The 20891-nt window shown below is 37.9% G+C and overlaps 1 protein-coding gene across 1 annotated transcript in view; it reads left to right on the top strand.

Moving 5' to 3' along the window:
• The window catches only part of LOC146001708 (uncharacterized), a 74569-nt gene that overhangs the window by 37814 nt on the left and 15864 nt on the right, over positions 1–20891 (top strand). Inside the window, exons 3-7 of the mRNA XM_083139373.1 lie at positions 921–1113; positions 2097–2280; positions 3641–3777; positions 9925–10302; positions 19665–19757. Of these exons, the coding sequence (XP_082995499.1) occupies positions 921–1113; positions 2097–2280; positions 3641–3777; positions 9925–10302; positions 19665–19757 (985 nt within the window). The remainder of the gene's footprint in view (positions 1–920; positions 1114–2096; positions 2281–3640; positions 3778–9924; positions 10303–19664; positions 19758–20891) is intronic.

The following is a 20891-nucleotide window of genomic DNA, read 5'->3' as shown; positions in this document are numbered from 1 at the left end:
CCTGGTGCAGAGTCCGAGTAATGTTTATCAAGCCAAGCCTTGGCTTCAACAGTATTTTTTTTCGCCAAAAAGCAATGCTTTATTAACACACGAAATTATTTTTTTATCCATTTTTTCACAATAACAAAAGCTGCTTCACTCACAATGCTATATCTCACGAACTAATTATCCGGCAGCTGTGAAATTTATACACGTATCTTTTGAAGGTTAGTACTAAGTAAAAATCACATGGATTTAATTCTAGTAACGCCATCTATGAGTCAGCCTATGAACTTTTCAGCCCAACTGTTATATTTGAGGTAAAGGCATTTTAATATTAAAAAAATCCTGAGATTTTACATTTTGACCTAGGGTGCAGGAATGACAGCTTTATATCCATAAAAATATTTACAAAATAGTAAAATTTTGCACTAGAAATATTGGATAGGTAAAAATTATCAGCAGTTTTATGTAAACTGTTACACCAATGACAACATAGTAGTGTTAAATCCATTCCAGCCTAATTAATACAGCGTCGAATAACATGGGTACCTGGGGGAAACCCTGTGGGCTAAAGGCTGATCACCACCCCCACTCACGACTGGATCAAGAAAGTGTGGGGCGTTACCACCACACCCCCTATATGCCTTCATGGCATGGTGCTAAGCACAGGGGAGCACTTTACCTTTTTACCTATTTAATACTACCTCGTCAAAAAAATTACCAAGACAAACCAAACAACATGCTGTTTTGCACAGAGTATATCTTATGTTAACCCAGGTAATTTCAGTCCATTGGCCTTTATTCCGATATAACCATTATGGTTATATCGTTATGGTTTATTCCGATATATATATGAAAGTTGTAATTTCATGGTAAATTGTAGTTATTTAAAAGAGAAAGAAAGTGTGGAGTTAAAATTTTGCTTTATCCCAATCCAGACTCCATGGCGATTATGATTGGACGAGAAGATGGAGGGAGCAATACGAGGAACGGAAAGCAACCCCAACATCATCTACAAGCGAAATGTGTGAAGAATGTCCTTATATTTGCTCAACCAAAACCGAGAAGATAATGCACTTGAGGCAGCATCCATTTCACTGCCAACGTTGTATTATTGCCTTCCATTCTCAGGTCAGTGCTTGTAACCGTACTTTTTATTTTTGTAATCTATTTGTTGATTTTGTAATATGAACACTGTTATTTTATTTGTAAATGACTTTGTATGGTAGTCAACATCATCAACATCAACATCAGTGATGATTGCAAGGTTGCCATTGAGCTAGAAAACCTGGAAATGTCCAGAAAATCTACCTATGCATGAACAAGTAAGGTGATTGTGCAAATAGACCCAAAAAAAACTGAAAAAGGGAGGGGAAATCATGTTTTTGTACTTTTTAGGATTTGGGAATGAAATTTCTGTTTTCGTTGAATCATCATCTTGATGAGATATATTCTATACAAAAATGTTTTTGTAGTTTATTTTTTTTTTTCACTTATGTCAAGCAATGTTGAATAAATTGTATTCTCTTGAATAACAAGTAGAATTTAACACTTAAAACTTGAGTATTGGGATGGAAAAGCAGGACTTAATGATTTAGAAATTGATTTTTAAAAAAAAGTCGGGAATTTGTTTTACGAAAGTGTGGGAGCCCTGGATTGGTAACAACTGAATATCTTCTGTTCCAATTCAATTAATATTCTGGTCTGAAAATTTTATTGGATACTTTTCATATAAGTGGGTTTTGTATGACGTCAGGATTCGCACAGCTGCCATGTTTGCAACCAATTTTGTTTGTTGTGTGCAAGGAAATATGGTGAGTTTCTGTTTTAACAACCGAATACTGCACAATGTATCATTATAAACAAGGTTCAAATCACCTGCCCGCCCGCTTGACTTCCGTATGTTTACAAGAACTGGCCTCAATCATGGCTGCTCGAAACAACAATGCAACAGTTTGTGACATAGATGACACACACCTGTAATAATGTACAGTATTTTTACTACTGATCTTACTGCTTTGCTTTTCAGTCTTTTGTAAGGTTAATTTTATAGTTGTATGTTAGATTTAAATTCATTGCATTATTTTAATTTGTGTCTTTGCATTACCATGTAGGATGAAATGATGTCCCACTTCGCTACATATCATCCTCGAACTAAAGAACAACATTACTGTGTGCTGTGCGAAAGAAGCTTCTCTTCGGCGCATTGGTTTCAGAAGCATTTACAAAGCCGTGAACACCTTCAGTTGGAAAAGACCCAAAGACGAACAATCCAGACACTTTTTGTGGTTTTTACAGGTATGTTTAAATCTGTACTATAATGTCAAAGTTTCTTTCAGTTTCAAAACGTCTGTAGAACTTTGATAGCACAGAAGAATTAAAGTCACTCTCTAGTATTAAGTTTTCAAGATTTGTATGGTGTAAGTTTAATTTAACTGAAATAAGCAAGAATGAACAAACTTTTTGTAATTTTGTTAGTAGATTTCCCATCCTGGGTAGGGGTGTTCTTTGGTTCCTATCATTATCATTTTACCAGTAATAAGCCAAATGCAACTTCCTCTTGATTTCAGTCAACACCTAAGGCCAGCATCTTTACCTATCCATTCCTCTCTCAGTTTCTATGTTCATACCAGCATATTAAACTTCCAAATTTTCTAACACCTCTAATGCTGCCACCTTATTCTTCTTACATTATCTTCTTTTCCCCCAGGCTACCAACCTATGATGCATATTTTCTTCTTGCTAAACATTGCTGTGTGGTTTTTAGGTGCAGACAGCCGTAAAATGGAATAAGCTTTGTAGGAAAGTATGTTTTATATGCTTGTAAATGGTCTTGCCAAGGTTGCTTTTTGCTCGGTAGCCAGAAATTGAAACGTTAGTGTTCCCCCAATGGCTTTCTGGTTTAAAATGTAACAAAAGGGCCTTCACCCCAGTGAGTGTGGTGAGGCCAGTTTTCTTGGAGGTATAAATATCCTGTTCTGACTCATTCGAGGAGATATACAGAGAAAGACCCACCAACAGAGGTTCTTTGAGGCTGAGATGACGTCAAGTTGAGGTCAATTCCAGCATACTGTTGCAGAGTGCCGAGTGGCTAGTTGTGATTTATCCCCCTCATTCCCTCCCTCCCTCTCTCTCTCTCTCCTCTCTCTCCCCCTCCCTCCCTCCCCCTCCTTCCCTCCTCCATGTTAAAAATTGAAATACAACACCTGAATTTCCATATTTTAATGAAATAACGAGCCTTTGTAGTCCACCAACACCAATTCTTGTAAAAAAGCGAAACAAAAACATTTCAATACTTCGAAATCTCATGCCATGTCAAGTCAAACCTCTACACTGCTTGTGATAAAAAAAGGCAGACCCTGGTTCAAACAAAGGTTCAGGCATGTGCAATGTTGGCAGGCAGGAAAAATTTGACTCCGCCCTCATGATCAAAGGATGGCAACTGTGCCCCCCTCCCCTCCACACACACCAACTGAAACATGCTGAAATTTGTTCTTTGTACGATTACTTAAAAGCATTGAATTAATTAGGTTTCCCTTTAGTGCAAATTTGTATCACATCAATTTATCCATTTAGTGAAAAAATAATATCATCTGAGTAATTTGAATATGCACATGTTTTACAAAATGTTTTTTATCCGTAATTGTTTTTTTTCCAGGTGAAGAATGTTCTTCATTGAAACCACTGACTGAAGAGGAGTATGCACTCCTGAACCAGTATCAATACAATCCTATTTCCAATGTTCCGAATTCACAAGCGTATCATCAGGCAACACCTCTGCAACTTGCAGTACAGGTAGGTGGCATGTTAGAATGTGTATTTAATTAAGTTCAAGAATGGTTTGCAATATGCCATATTTACACGGGTATAATGCGCACCCTGGTTTTTCATGAGGAAAAGTGACTAACATATATATATAATGTACAGTACAATTCAGGTTCAAGAAATGGCTTTCTTGGTTGTAGGTCTTAAAGCTGCGCTATGCCGATCAAGAGGCCACCAAATGTGTCTGACATAACAATGTTGTAGGGCCTACATGTTAGCCACATTGATGTGGTTATATTACTCACAGCTTCTATTTGTGCTTTGGAGTGATATTTCCAAATGTACTTTATGAGGTCATTTATAGGTTATATTTAGGCTCTAACTTTAGTGTAAGACTTTTGCTCATTCCTTCTTTTCTTTTTCTAATAAAAACTTGAAAATATGCTATTTCCGTGACTAACGTTAACAACTATTCGAGGCACATTCAGGACCTTCAAACTAACAGTTAGCAGCGCACAATTTCTTCCATTAACCCTCGGATGCATGTCACTTTTTTTTTTACAACTTTACATATGTGGGGTCAATTTGACCCCAATGCAATTATGCATTGAAATATGTACGACAGAGTAAATAGTTCAGCAAATATGGTTTATTGATCAAAAATTTCTCTGAATATATCATAGGAAACAATTACACTTCTATTATTATTATTTAACCCCCCCCCCCAAAAATAACAATGTATTGACAATTCACTGTTCTACATATTAATGGTAGTTACACTTCGCTCGCAATTAACAGAACTTCAGTTGACTTGAGAAACAGTATTTTACAGATAACACAATACAGAACTAAATATTATTTTTTCTAGAAAAAATAAATTAAAAAAATAAGAATAAAAAAATAATAATAAAAGAAATAAAAATAAGAATGTGCCGGCTTCTCATGGCAATTAAATACACGTCACTCGCATTCTGAGCATACCACAATCACACTGCTGTGGACCTTGCACAGAGGTTTGCCACATCTTCTGCAACGTTCCGTCGTCTTCCTGTCCTCTTGTCTTGTGCATACCTGGCATCTTACTCTTTTCTTTGAAGATCTATCCTCCAGTCTCTGTGCCTACCTTACTACGCCGCAAAGTTTCATTGCCTCGGTTTCTGGTTTCTTCAGGTTCAAGCTTTGGCACCTCCCCCGCATGTGAGGAAGAATCAACTCATTCGCCAACTCGATAAGGAACATAAGGTGTTTGTGACTGACGCCTGAAGTGTAATCAGAATGATGTGACAAGTAGCATGTGTATGCATTGAGAACGCCTACATTGATTTCGTTATAAAATAGGGCCATTGGCCATGGACGTGTCTGTCTTCTGCAGGTGTATGTTTGAACCAGTTTGTCCATGGCGTCCACTCCACTCTTTGTTTGGTTGTAAAACTGTATGATTTCTGGCTTCTTCTTAGAATCATCATCATCAATATGTATGTCATGATGCATGGTGCTGAGTAGAATGACATTTTTTTTTTCTTCGGATCTCATTTTCATGGAAGGCCAATTGTGATGTGCAAGGCTGTCTTGTCTTGATATTGTTAAGTGTAGGTTCTCGTATGATGTTGTGTGCAGCAGTCTGATAAGAGCTTGACTGCTAGCTTTTCCACTGAATTCCATTCTTTGAGATCATGCCGAAAGTTCCTTGGTCATCTGTTGCATCATCCTCTTCACGGTCTTCACTGCTTATGTCTGTTTCAACATCACTGCTCTCTTTCGGAATCTCTTCCGCTTCTGTAACACCATCCTCTTCGTTAAAGCTGTCCGTGTAACTGGCAACACCATCATCGTCTTCTTCTAGCAGCTCGTGAATTTTATTCAGAATTAATCCTCTTGTGGTCATTACTGTCAGTGTCACTTTCAATGTAATAATACAAAGACGCTTTTAGAGTGGTACAAAACAGCTCTAAGAAAGTACCTGGTCACAAACACAATGCGACGCCCTACCAGACGCTGTCGGCATCTCTTCGTACGCAAGCCCGACCTTGTGGCCGAGTGGTTAGCACATCGCGCTGCGACGCCAAGGTTCCCGGGTTCGAATCCCGGTCGGGTATGGTTGTTTGTGAATGTCCATTTTCATCCATTTCATCACTCATCCCCATCTTCGCAAATTAGCCAAGAGGCACAAAACACGAAGTAAAATAAACTAAATCAATCAATCAATCAATCTTCGTACGCAACAATGAAATCTAAACGACGAACTGTAGAAGTACCGACAGACTTACACGCCGCCTCGTTACACAATAACTGGTGGCTTGTATCTCCTCGATCCGCGCCAAATACATCTGCGCATGCGCACTTTGCAGTGTTATGGCAGGGTGAGTGGTTGACCTTGAGATGATTGCGTTTAGTTTGTGCATAATTGAACATAATATTTAGGATCAATTTCCCTTTATGAATGTTTTCCTGCTGTTTTCAGGCTGGGGTCAGAATGACCCCACACATGGAAAGGAGGGGTATTGTTAAAAAAACGTTAAAAATATAATTAAAAATAAATTGTAAGAAATTTATTTATACATGTTCCTATAGCTGAAGTAGCATGGTAAGATGTCACAGAAAATCAGAATTTTTTATTTAGATTTTATTATAATACCAGGAAAAAAACAGACAGTGGGGTCAAAATGACCCCACACATGCATCCGAGGGTTAAGACACACACTCCATACATGTCATATTGTTTGGTCAGTAATACATTTTAATTATTATTTTCTTTTTCCCTATCTTTTCTTTCATTCAAAGTACCATAAAAATCAGAACGTTCCTTCATTTTGTGATTAACTTATTTCAATAGCATTGAACATTACTGTCACCATCTTGAATGGAATACTGTTGCCATATTCAGAAACTGCAGAATTTAAGCTTTACAATGATATATAACATGATAGGGTTCCATAATGATGATAAATCAATGCAAGTGTCACAAAATCATGGAATGACCTTGTACAGTTTCATGTTGGGTGTCTGAATTATTCCGTGCATAATAAGCACCACAGTTTTTGAGGGCAAAAATTTTGGAAAAAAGTGTGCATTATACATGAGTAAACAGATTATTTTCAATATAGTTGTGTCATAGTTGTGAATCTAAGTGTCATTATGTTAAATGTCTAAATGTCAATCATAATTATTGAATCTTCATCTAATGCAAAACACCAAAGCACATTTTGAAATCTTGTTTGACAGTTCACAAACAATTCTACAATCATAACTTGTTGAATATTTATGTTCAACCAGGAATTGAACGTGGGTCTTGAGCACTGTGTGTCAATACACTATCAGGTCACCCTTGATCTCCTTACAATTTTCACAAGCACTATGTGTATTTACATGGCTTGACAAAAGTGCTGTCAGATTACACTGAAATGGACACGTAACTGATAGTTCATAATCCAAGTATTGAAAAAGAACACTAAGATTGTGAGAACATGCTACTCAAAATCTGCTGTAAAAATTCAAAATGATTCAAGTGTTAAATAGGAGTGAAAGAACTTAAGGCAGCTTTTAGACAGAAGCGACACGTGGTACATGTTGCTTGGAAACAAACCAATCAGCATTTACATTTCACACCACAGCAGAATGACAAACTGCACAAGACTGCGTTGATTGGTGAGGTTGAGTGTGGTGTTTCTTCAGTGTCAAATCTACCTAATTTTTAGTGGATGTGAGAGACATTTGACTTGTCACAAGCTTGAATACCATTTTGAAGTATTCTCTGCAGGAAGTGGAGCACATATCAAAACCTACCAAGATAGCATTTTAAACCTTGTATCATTGTGATGAATAAGTTATGTACCTTATTTCCATGTTGCAATTTTTCACCCCCAATTAATTTTGGATTACAACTGCATCACAGACATTTCTATTGTCTTGGACCATTAAGCCTTATTTCCATATGAAAAACTCAATACAACTTGTACTTGGTACAGAGTGTGATGAAGACCTTGCTAGAAGGTTGAAACGTTATGTTTAGTTTGGGTTTTATAATAAAATAAATTTCTGCCTTGGTCAGCATATTGAGTTTTTCACTAGAGGCATGCATATTTCGTTTTTGACGAAAACACGAAATGTGAAATAACACATTGTAATGTTAATTTTTCATGTTCCTGAAAGGTGTGAGGTGCATTTTCCTACCCTGTCTTGTCACAAAACGATGTGAAATGAACTGCAAAATGCAAAATAGACTCTTAAACACGAAATTTACCATTTATATACAGACGGGACACTTTCTGAAGTCAGAATTATCCTGTGAGTTATGTAATTCACAGAAAATTGATTAATTCTGCTGTAAATATTTGAGAAGCAAAAATGGACTCCTTTATACAGGAATAAACTTAATATTCTGCTAATGATTTAATGTGCTATTAGAAAGGATATGTTTATTTTGTGTAATAGTGCAGTTTTTAAATCAAATTTGGGATTATATTCACATTTTTTAAAACCAGAATGTCATTTATAAGAGCAAAATTTCATTTTATTTACCGCTTTTGAATCCGAAATTGACTCTGTTTTTGTACTGAAATTTCGCTTTTTTATTTACCAAAAATATGTGCCTCTATTAATCACATAACAGTTGGGCTGAAAAGTTCGTAGGCTGACTTATAGATGGTGTTACTAGAATTAAATCCATGTGATTTTTACTTAGTACTAACCTTCAAAAGATAAGTGTATAAATTTCACAGCTGCCGGATAATTAGTTCGTGAGATATAGCATTGTGAGTGAAGCAGCTTTTGTTATTGTGAAAAAATGGATAAAAAAGAATTTCGTGTGTTAATATAAAGCATTGCTTTTTGGCGAAAAAAAAATACTGTTGAAGCCAAGGCTTGGCTTGATAAACATTATTCGGACTCTGCACCAGGAAAATCAACCGTTGAGAAGTAGTTTGCTAAATTTAAACGAGGCGAAATGAGCATCGAAGACGATGCACGCAGTGGACGCCCCAAAGAGGCTGTTACCGACGAAAACATCAAAAAAGTCCACAAAATAATTTTAAATGATCGTAAAGTGAAGTTGATCGAGATAGCTGAGATTATTACATAGCGTTGTTGGAGCGTTTAAAGGATGAAATCACGAAAAAACGGCCCCATTTGAAGAAGAAAAAAGTGCTGTTTCATCAAGACAATGCACCGTGTCACAAATCAATGAAAACGATGGCAAAATTATATGAATTAGACTACGAATTGCTTCCCCATCCACCATATTCTCCAGATCTGGCCCCCAGTGACTTTTTCCTGTTTGCAGACCTTAAAAGAATGCTCGCTGGAAAGAAATTTAGCACTGATGAAGAGATAATCGCCGAAACTGAGGCCTATTTTGAGGCTAAAGAGAAATCGTACTATAAAAATGGCATCGAAAAATTGTATGACCGCTATAATCGTTGTATCGCCCTCATAGGCAACTATATTGAATAATAAAATCGAATTTTGTCAAAAAAATATTTTTTACTATGTTAGCCTACGAACTTTTCAGCCCAACTGTTAAAAGTGTGCTTTTTTTTGGTGGGACTTGCAGTATACCAGTGAAGCAGCATGTTGAGTGAGACACACTCAAACAAGATGTGTGTGTTTGCGTTGTCCGTAGGACAGTAAGTTGAATGATTTTAGTGCTAGTATGTTTAATCTTGCGTATTTAACATTTATTCCTAAAATATAAAGATTTCACAATATACAACATCTACTGCATTCATGTAGGATCACTATGGTAAAGCAGTTACGTCATTCACAAACAGGGACGAAATCTGTAATCTTCGTTAATGAAGGTGGTGGTTCTTCGAAAATAATCAAAAAGCTATTAAATTTGCAACATGAAAATATAGTATTATCACCTCTACAATACTAAAACCACATTTACTGCACCCACCATGAATTCATTTTGTCATGTTTAAAAAGTTTTCAAGTTTTATAATACCTGCACGTATTTATTATTTTTTATTAATTGTGCAATAATTCTTCATATTCAGATCATGTAACATTCCTGCCTAGTGGTTGTCCTTTAGGTGATACCTGGTCAGTGCATTAAGCTTCTAGATCAGAGTTTGAAGTAATAGAAAGAACACACATATTTTTGTCTTGGTCAAGTAGTGATGAATATGTTCATAAACTGTTTCTTCCATCACAGTGCGAATCATTCTTTATATTTAGGATCTCATTTGGAGACGTGCTCAGTGTGGTGGCATTGGATTGAAACCAAGAAGGTTCAGAGAGGCACCAAGTGGTTCCCGGTTCGAAAGACCCATGACAGATTCACCCGTGTATACCTCTGGGGCATGCACCTCATCAGAAAGCACCAGAAGTTCAGTTTCCCGCAATTCTTGTGTGTCTGACACCACGTCTGGCAATGAAGATGTTGGATCGGTGCATATGGACACTAGTAGTGACGTGTCACTACCTCAGATGCCAAATATACATGTGACTAGTAGTGGAGTGATACATGGCCCAGTAAATGTAAATTGTCCAACTCCGGTGACTAAGGACAGTTCATACACTTCCACAGGAGTGAGCAGTTTTACTGGCATTGGGGTACGTAGTAGATTTTGTAAGTTATGATAAAGAAAAAAAGACTTGAGTTTACGTAATAAGTGATACAAGATCCTTTTAGATTCCTTTTTCTTGTTCCCTGTTACGTTTGTTGCAGTGTGTGTCTAATAAGAAGTGTGCCTCTGCCTCTGCGTAAGTTTTAGGACACATTTGTATTGAGCAGTGGTATTCCGTAACCCTACCTCTTCAAATAACTCCACAAGTTCTAAGCAGTGGAAATAACTCCACAAGTTCTAAGCAGTGGTATTCCCTAACCCTACCTCTTCAAATAACTCCACAAAATCTAAGCAGTGGTATTCCCTAACCATACCTCTTCAAATAACTCCACAAGTTCTAAGCAGTGGTATTGCTAACCCTACCTCTTCAAATAACTACATGTTAGCTCTGAGCAGTGGTATTCCCTAACCGTACCTCTTCAAATAACTCCACGTATGTTCTAAGCAGTGGTATTCCCTAACCCTATCTCTTCAAATAACTCCACGTAAGTTCTAAGCAGTGGTATTCCCTAACATTACCTCTTCAAATAACTCCACAAGTTCTAAGCAGTGGTATTGCTAACCCTACCTCTTCAAATAACTACATGTTAGCTCTGAGCAGTGGTATTCCCTAACCCTACCTCTTCAAATAACTCCACAAGTTCTAAGCAGTGGTATTCTCTTCAAATAACTACATGTTAGCTCTGAGAAGTGGTATTCCCTAACCCTATCTCTTCAAATAACTCCTCGTAAGTTCTGATCAGTGGTATTCCCTAACCCTACCTCTTCAAATAACTCTACAAGTTCTAGGCAGTGGTATTGCTAACCCTACCTCTTCAAATAACTAAATGTTAGCTCTGAGAAGTGGTATTCAATAACCCTACCTCTTCAAATAACTCCACAAGTTCTAGGCAGTGGTATTGCTAACCCTACCTCTTCAAATAACTACATGTTAGCTCTGAGAAGTGGTATTCCCTAACCCTACCTCTTCAAATAACTCCACTAGTCCTAGGCAGTGGTATTGCTAACCCTTCCTCTTCAAATAACTACATGTTAGCTCTGAGAAGTGGTATTCCCTAACCCTACCTCTTCAAATAAATCCACAAGTTCTAGGCAGTGGTAATGCTAACTCTTCCTCTTCAAATAACTACATGTTAGCTCTGAGCAGTGGTATTCCCTAACCCTACCTCTTCAAATAACTCCACAAGTTCTAAGCAGTGGTATTCATAACCCTATCTTTTCAAATAACTACATGTTAGCTCTGAGAAGTGGTATTCCCTAACCCTATCTCTTCAAATAACTCCACGTAAGTTCTAAGCAGTGTTATTCCCTAACCCTATCTCTTCAAATAACTCCTCGTAAGTTCTGATCAGTGGTATTCCCTAACCCTACCTCTTCAAATAACTCCACAAGTTCTAGGCAGTGGTATTGCTAACCCTACCTCTTCAAATAACTACATGTTAGCTCTGAGAAGTGGTATTCCCTAACCCTACCTCTTCAAATAACTCCACTAGTCCTAGGCAGTGGTAGTGCTAACCCTTCCTCTTCAAATAACTACATGTTAGCTCTGAGAAGTGGTATTCCCTAACCCTACCTCTTCAAATAACTCCACAAGTTCTAGGCAGTGGTATTGCTAACCCTATCTCTTCAAATAACTACATGTTAGCTCTGAGAAGTGGTATTCCCTCACCCTACCTCTTCAAACAACTCCACAAGTTCTAGGCAGAAGTATTGCTAACCCTACCTCTTCAAATAACTACATGTTAGCTCTGAGAAGTGGTATTCCCTAACCCTACCTCTTCAAATAACTACATGTTAGCTCTGAGAAGTGGTGTTCCCTAACCCTATCTCTTCAAATAACTCGACGTAAGTTCTAAGCAGTGTTATTCCCTAACCCTATCTCTTCAAATAACTCCACAAGTTCTAGGCAGTGGTATTGCTAACCCTTCCTCTTCAAATAACTACATGTTAGCTCTGAGAAGTGGTATTCCCTCTTCAAATAACTACATGTTAGCTCTGAGAAATGGTATTCCCTAACCCTACCTCTTCAAATAACTCCACAAGTTCTAGGCAGTGGTATTGCTAACCCTATCTCTTCAAATAACTACATGTTAGCTCTGAGAAGTGGTATTCCCTAACCCTACCTCTTCAAATAACTCCACAAGTTCTAGGCAATGGTATTGCTAACCCTATCTCTTCAAATAACTACATGTTAGCTGTGAGAAGTGGTATTCCCTAACCCTACCTCTTCAAATAACTCCACAAGTTCTAGGCAGTGGTATTGCTAACCCTACCTCTACAAATAACTACATGTTAGCTCTGAGAAGTGGTATTCCCTAACCCTATCTCTTCAAATAACTACGTAAGTTCTAAGCAGTGTTATTCCCTAACCCTATCTCTTCAAATAGCTCGTAAGTTCTGATCAGTGGTATTCCCTAACCCTACCTCTTCAAATAACTCTACAAGTTCTAGGCAGTGGTAGTGCTAACCCTTCCTCTTCAAATAACTACATGTTAGCTCTGAGAAGTGGTATTCCCTCATCAAATAACTACATGTTAGCTCTGAGAAGTGGTATTACCTCTTCAAATAACTACATGTTAGCTCTGAGAAGTGGAATTCCCTAACCCTACCTCTTCAAATAACTCCACAAGTTCTAGGCAGTGGTAATGCTAACCCTACCTCTTCAAATAACTACATCTTAGCTCTGAGCAGCGGTATTCCCTAATCCTTCCTCTTCAAATAACTCCTCAAGTTCTAAGCAGTGGTATTCCTAACCCTATCTCTTCAAATAACTACATGTTAGCTCTGAGAAGTGGTGTTCCCTAACGCTATCTCTACAAATAACTCGACGTAAGTTCTAAGCAGTGTTATTCCCTGACCCTATCTCTTCAAATAACTCCTCGTAAGTTCTGATCAGTGGTATTCCCTAACCCTACCTCTTCAAATAACTCCACAAGTTCTAGGCAGTGGTATTGCTAACCCTTCCTCTTCAAATAACTACATGTTAGCTCTGAGAAGTGGTATTCCCTCTTCAAATAACTACATGTTAGCTCTGAGAAGTGGTATTCCCAAACCCTACCTCTTCAAATAACTCCACAAGTTCTAGGCAGTGGTATTGCTAACCCTATCTCTTCAAATAACTACATGTTAGCTCTGAGAAGTGGTATTCCCTCACCCTACCTCTTCAAATAACTCCACAAGTTCTAGGCAGTGGTATTGCTAACCCTACCTCTTCAAATAACTACATGTTAGCTCTGAGAAGTGGTATTCCCTAACCCTACCTCTTCAAATAACTCCACAAGTTCTAGGCAGTGGTATTGCTAACCCTTCCTCTTCAAATAACTACATGTTAGCTCTGAGAAGTGGTATTCCCTAACCCTACCTCTTGAAATAACTCCATGTTCGTTTTACATGATTTTTCTGTAGTATTGGTTTGAGTCGGCATGGTGATGGAAAGTGACACTTTTGTGCATTATTTTTTTCTGATGTTGAAAGTCTTTTAAGGGAAGGGAGTCACATGACATACTCCGAAATACTTTTGATGATCTTGCCCTATCCTTTTTTAAAATTGGATAAAACTCTCAAAAATGAGAGAAACAGTAAGGCCATTGAGGTAACTCTTGGAAATCGAAAAGAATAATTTTAGAAGCAGTGTTGATTGCCACCAATATCAACTACTTTTTACACATACATAGAGTGACCAGACACATACATGTAAAAAAGGAGGAGAAAGTCATTAAAAAGGGGACACTACAAGAAATGGCAACTCATTTGCCATTAATCATAATTTAATCATTATGGAGAAACCCTACCAAGACTTTGCTCACATATAATTCTGATGATTTTTTAAAATTAATTTCCTTTTACCTTTAAGCAACGAAAGCAATCTCATCATAATCTATTATTTAACACATGACAATCATAACTAAGAATATCTATAGTTTGAAACACAGAATTTTATTCTTTATTATTAGATATTAGAATGCAATATCACCATAATTAAATGCAAATGTAACAAGTAAGCTTCGCATTAACTTATTTCCAAAAACAGAATTTAAATTTTTGGTAGTTTAGATTGGGTTAAAAAATATGATTTTAATGCCACGAACATTTGTAGTACTCTTTCAACAGCAGGGGAAAGTGACAATCACCTTACGCTGTACCTCATATTCATTTCTTCCATCCTTTAAGAGCTGGATATTTTATTGGAAGATCATTGATGAATTTTTACTTTCGCTTCGTTATGTCATAAAAGTAAATATGACTTAAAAATCAAAATTCTCACTACGCGTTTCTGTATCGTGTATATTTGACTCGAAAATGAACTGGCCGACCTCTGTGGTGGAGTAGTTAGCACACCGTGCCACAACTCCAGAGGTCCCGGGTTCGAATCCCAGCCTGGGCATGAGTGTTCTTTGTGAGTGTTTCTTCATCAAAATCATCATCGCTCATCCTCATCTTCGCGATTAGCCAAAAGTGGCAGAAAAGCGAATTAAAATAAACCATATCAGTCAATCAAAAAGGAACTGCTCAAATTACATGTGTTTCACAAGTCTCAGATTGTAATGACTAGGGTTGTGTGGGACAGAACTTTTTTTGGTTGGGACGGGGAATTTTTGTTAAATCCCGATGTTCGGGATGGGTAAAATCTTCAATTTCCCAACCAAGGAGGAAAATTTTCAGGAACGGGAAATGATAAAAATTTCCCAACGCTGTGGAAATCTCGAATTTTACGTCATTTCCCCCTTTTTTCTATTTCTGAAATAAAGCTAACAATTTCCAAGAAGTGTCAAGACACTTACAATGCAGAAGACATCAAGAATTAACCACTTTTTACAACGACCATTTGGAAGTTACGAAATGTCTGGGAATTAATTTCCCGAAGTCGGGATCAGGATGGGAATTTTTTTATCGACTTTTCTGGATCCCACACACCCCTACTAATGACTTGGTTGGGAAAGTGATCATGTTCAGCTCCCATATGTTAGGTGAGCATTGCTCTAATATTTAACGCGGTGCAAGTGATATGAATATCATTATGTGTGGAAGCATTCTCTATGCAGAATATTTGCTACGGTCGATGCTATACTCTTTCTAAAAAAGGAGGACATTTACCGATTTCTAAAAGATCCACCCGGATGCCGGACAGACACCTAAAAAGGAGGACATGTCCAGATAAAAGAGGACGTCTGGTCACCCTACACATACACTCTCTCCTTTGGACAAGTGAAATGTATTCAAGATGGGTAACTCACAGTATAATTGGAATGCATATGAAAAAACACTTGGATCGGTCAGGCAAAATGCATTTTAGATTTGATAATGTTAAGTTAAGGATGTCCCTATGAAATGGAAGAAGGTAATATATAATACATACTATGTACCAATAATTATGTACGGAACAGAGACATTGACAATGACTGAGAGAGACAAAAGAAAGATGCAGACAGTGGAGGTGAAATTCTTAAGGAGTGTATTAGGGAAAACTAGAATAAGGAATGAGGAAATCCGACAGATTAGGGGATGGTGAAGCTTCAGGACAATATAGACCAGGCACAGATGAAATGGTTTGGACACATGAAGAGGATGGGTGGAATGAGACTACCAGTAAGAGCATACAATTCACAAGGAGTTGGAATAAGGCCAAAGGGGAGACCAAGATGTCTGTGGAAAGCAGATAGTGGAGAGAGTTAGGAGAAGAGGACAAGATTGGATCACTAGAGAGAGAGGAATGGTGGAAGACCAGAAGAAAATATAGAGGCTTGAGTTCTATGCCGACCCAGCCAGAGGCAGGAAACAGCGAGAGATGATGGTGATGAATGTTAAGTTATACTATATATCTAAGTTTTAACCAGGTTTTACGAATTGGACCTAGGAGTCGTCAGTATAGATCTTTCCACGTGACACTTTTTCTTTCTGCAGAATTGGCTCAAAAATTCCAACTTAAGACTTTATTCAGCAGTAAGAAGACACTAAGAAGCATACTATCATACTAACAAAAACTGCATATAGAACATACCATGTGAATGCTGGCAAGCTTACATATTAGAATTTAAATGCCTGCTATAGAAGATGATAAATGAACACAAGCACCACACACACAAAGGCAAAATAGGTTTTGAAAATAGCCAAACGTGCATGAAGTGAATTCCGTAGAATTCAGTGGAACAGCGTAACAGTGCAACACAAGAAAACAATTTGAAAACAGGAAAATCAAAGAAGTAGCCTTCATAGCAATGACCCAAAATCCTGTAAGTCATCCCAGCGTAAAATTTAACGAAATGTGGTTCCCTCTCCTCAAAAATTAGAAGTAGTAGCAAAATTGGAGCAAAAATTGGTAGAGAATTCTGGGGTTACCATGGAGTAATTTATTAGAGCACCAGATTTATAGTAAAAATCACCAGTGGCGAAGCGTGCTGTGTCTGGAAGGGTAGGCACAGGATGAAGCAGGTGGGGGGTGGAGGTGTGAATTTTTAAAAAAGTAGTATGTTAAAATATAGCCCCTAGAAAATAAGAGAACATATTGCCTGAATCTCATCTACTACTGTTCAAAAAAGTCGGGATAGGTATTGTAAGGGATAATGTAGTGATTAACGCTCTCGCCTTATAATCAAGACGCAGAAGGTTCGATTCCCCGTGCTAAGCATTGGTTCAAATTCTACTTTAATCTACACTCGATTAGATATCTGATAAAAGAAAAACGCTTCTGTCTCGAAGGTCAGAAAACAGTGACGATGGGACTCGATGTTCTGACCACGCATCACTCAATGAAAAAGCTGTTCTATCAGGCCCTAGCCCTCTTACATTTGTTATATTAAAGCTGCTTGTAAAAATTATTTACTACTTCAATAACAGTCTCGTAAATGTTTCTCGCATTAAAGAAATGGATCACCTGATCGTCACTTAGTATTTATTTCTTTTTAATGCTGAGCTCCGCAGCGGATTGGTTATAACAGCTTGCTATGACAATGGTCTCAGGTTTGAATCCCAGCCTGATCATAGATGTTCTTTGTGAGTGTCCCTTTATCAGTGTCATCATATCATCACTCATCCTCATCTTCCCAATTAGCCAAAAATGGCAGAAACAAGTAAAATAAACTAAATTTATCACTTACTGTTCATTTTTCAGCAATCTATTTTGCCGCTCGTCTGGTGGCTTCGTCAGGTGTGAACTTCTTGCTGCGGCTGTATGCGTGCGTAGGTGGGCTTTTTTGAGAACGTTTGGAGTCTGTTTTCTTGTTGCTGCTATAAGTGCAAGCGGAAGAAGAAAGAACCACACCAGCCACAGCAAGACAGTTCATGCCACCAGACGAGTGGCGAAATCGATCGCTGAAAAAATCTTACACAGAAAAATGAATAGTAAGTGTATCAGAGTTAATTACCTATCTCCGCGTAACTGCCAAACTGCTATCTTTAGATACAATGTAAATCTATCGATCAATTATTTCTTTTTAACTCTTTTATGCATATCATTCTTCTTCAACACGCGACTTTTTTTAAAATTATAATACAATTTAGAAAATGATGAAATGCTAAATGAGAACACGGACACCTTTCTGTGTAACACATGAACCAGAAAATTTCAGAAAGATGGATTTTCTCAATACGTTTGCACTGTTCTGTGCTCACTTTTAAAAGTAGCACGTTTTCAGTTATGTCACTAATCATAAAAGAAAATTTCACCTCAATATCCCTTTCCTCAAAGTAATAAAATAATTTCCCTCTGTGAATCGAAATTGGTGTGGGGCACATCCAGCAGCTAACACTTCGAAAGAAGCAGTTCCTCAAAATAGCTGAAAGTGCCAAACTTAACACTGGTAACCAACTTACGTGCATTACTTGCAAGTAGAATTCTAATAATGCCTACATTGATAGGTTAGGAGGCCAGGTTTAGAGGTGTTAGCAACACATTTTTGCGACGTGTTAGCAGCTGGTTGTGCCCCGCTCTCGGTACACACTGAACGCTGGTTCAACTAGCTCTGTGTGTCCACTGCGTGCTTCGTCACATGCTCATACACAATCGGCACTCTTTGGGAGGAAGATGCCGGCCTCACCGTATACATTACAGGCGAATGTGCCACTGAAATTATGTTTTCCCGCACGAATCACATTAGGGTGTTATGGGACCAACTGAGGCACTCTCAGGCGGGCCTCGCTGAATGCGCAGATCGAGTTCCAGGCAGGGTTGGAAACTTGCGGTAATTATTGGAAGACCTAGAATTTCAGTTTGCTTTTATTAAGCATCGTTGAATGAAATTATAAGTAATAAAGTAATCCGTAATAGACAAATATATTAGGGTACGCCCGGCCTCTTAGGAAAATCACAGGTCTGTCGTAGGTTCGATCCCCACTACCGGCAAAAAAAAATTGTTCAGATGAGAGACGAGGTGCTCTCTCAAAATATAGTGTTAGAATAAGTGTAGTTAAAAGTATTAGACATGGGATAATGTCCAATAAACATTGCGTGATGATGTAGAACCTTTATCAGTAACTTTCAGAGAAAATCTTCAAAAATTGGCTACCTTGTTCTCTAATTATCCCAGCAGTCATCTATCACATAGCATGATTATCATTATTACAAAGTATATTATTTCTTCCTATTTAAACCTGTTCTTTCTAAAAATCCTTTTCCAATCCCAAAGAATCCCAGTGCATCCGAATATATGTTGTGTGTCCAGTTTGCTATTATTGTTTGTCTTTAGAAAGTGTAACAAATTGTAAGAACAACTTCAGCATAGGACTGAAAAGGTGGTGTTTTTAGATCACATGCTTCTCTTCCCAGACATTCTTTGATCAGAGTAGAAATGTAAAACTTTTAAGAGACTAACTACAGTGGAATTTTGCTTGTTCTGCTTGTAAGTTTTAATATTCCTATTGCGGTCAAATAAACATATGAAAAAGGGAGAGTACAGTATTTTGTAAAGTCACTAATATCCATGTTTTGCACTTGTAAACATAGTTTAGGTCACGCGCCGTCTGAGGCATCATGCTTTTGGCTCTGGCTACGGGACATGCCAAGGTTCAAGTCTCCTGGGGGAAGCGTAACAACTTTTCTCCTGAGATTTTGGCCTGTGTATGGGACCGGTCGGTGCCCACCCACCATCATAAGAAAGTTGGGGAGCTACGGAATAACGTAACCCAGTCATGAAAACCTACGATGACGACTGGGGATTTGTCATGATAACATGCCAGTCCATAACTGGTTGAATGATCTCCCACCTCGAGTGAGCGAGCGAGTGAGTGAATGAGAGAGAGAGAGAGAATATTTTTTTTAGGGAGTGGAAAGGGAGAGAGAGAGAGAAAGTTAAATATGATACAGAGGAACGTTCAGCACCTTTCCTTAGATGTGTTCTTTCTTGTCATTTTTAGGTTCTTGGAGACCGATCAACACAAAATACAATGAAAAGAAAAGCAACGGATTTGATGGATAAGTTTATTACATCCGTTGAAAAAACATTATCGGTAAGTAGTTGATCACGGAATATTAATATAGTATTGTGAAACTCATAATTTGGGATGGGCAGATTTGAAATTTTGCCCGATACCGGTTACTGATATTCTTCCGATCTGATATAAAATTCCAAATGGTCCTTGAGGAACCTGAATAGTTTATTAACCTCCGTAATACATGTGTGTTAACAGAATGCAAAGGAAGCTGCATATTTAGACACTTACTTTTAAGTTGTATGGAATGGAGATTACATATATGTTTATAATATTTATAAAAGTTATAACAAAATGGCAGAATATAGAATATTTATACCGCTACGTACAAAAAAGTACCCGGAATTTGTGAATAAAACACAAAATACGTGGTTAATCATCAACATTTATTTTGTCACCTTCAAATTAGGCCCCATAAGATGCAACACATATATGCCAATGCTTAACCCAGTCTTCAAAACACTTTTCAAATGCAGAAGACTGTATCGCCCTGAGTTCCTTCTGCAAATTTCCTTTAATGGATTCAATTGATTCAAAACGCATTCCCCGATGTGGTTACTTGAGTCGCAGAAAGAGAAAAAATCACACGGAGTCATATCTGGAGAATATGGGGCTTGGGCAAGGACATCTGGTCTTTTCCGGTTAACATTCTCATGCAGATGACTCATAACGTTCACATAAAACTAATTATTCACAGTTTGTCCCACTGGAAGGAATTCTGAGTGCACAACACCATGATAATCAAAGAAAACAATGAGCATGACCTTAATTTTTGAGCGACTTTAGCATGGTTTTTTTTGGGGGGTTTTGGTTCATTTTTGAAGCACCATTCCGAAGATTGTTGACCTGTTTGCATGTCATACTTATACACCCATGTCTCATTACCAGTTATGATGCATTTCATGAAGGTTGAGTCACTAGAGGCTCGCGAAATCATGTCTTCAGCTACATCCCTGCGATGTGATTTTTGCAGGAAATTCAGCTCCTTTAAAACAAGTTGTGACGCGATGCATTTTATGCCTAACACATCAGTCAAAAAGTTGCATGTGTGATACGTCAAGCTCACAAGCCACCTCTCTAACACTCGCACGCTGGTTTTCAAGCACCATTGTCCTGATTTTTCCAATGTTTTCATCAGTCGTCGACCAGAAC

The sequence above is a fragment of the Lepisma saccharinum genome, chromosome 17 (assembly GCF_977018435.1).
Source record: "Lepisma saccharinum chromosome 17, izLepSacc3.1, whole genome shotgun sequence".
In the NCBI taxonomy this organism is placed as follows: Eukaryota; Metazoa; Arthropoda; class Insecta; order Zygentoma; family Lepismatidae; genus Lepisma; species Lepisma saccharinum.
Note: the sequence above shows the minus strand (reverse complement) of the source record. Positions and strands in the feature narration are given on the sequence as shown.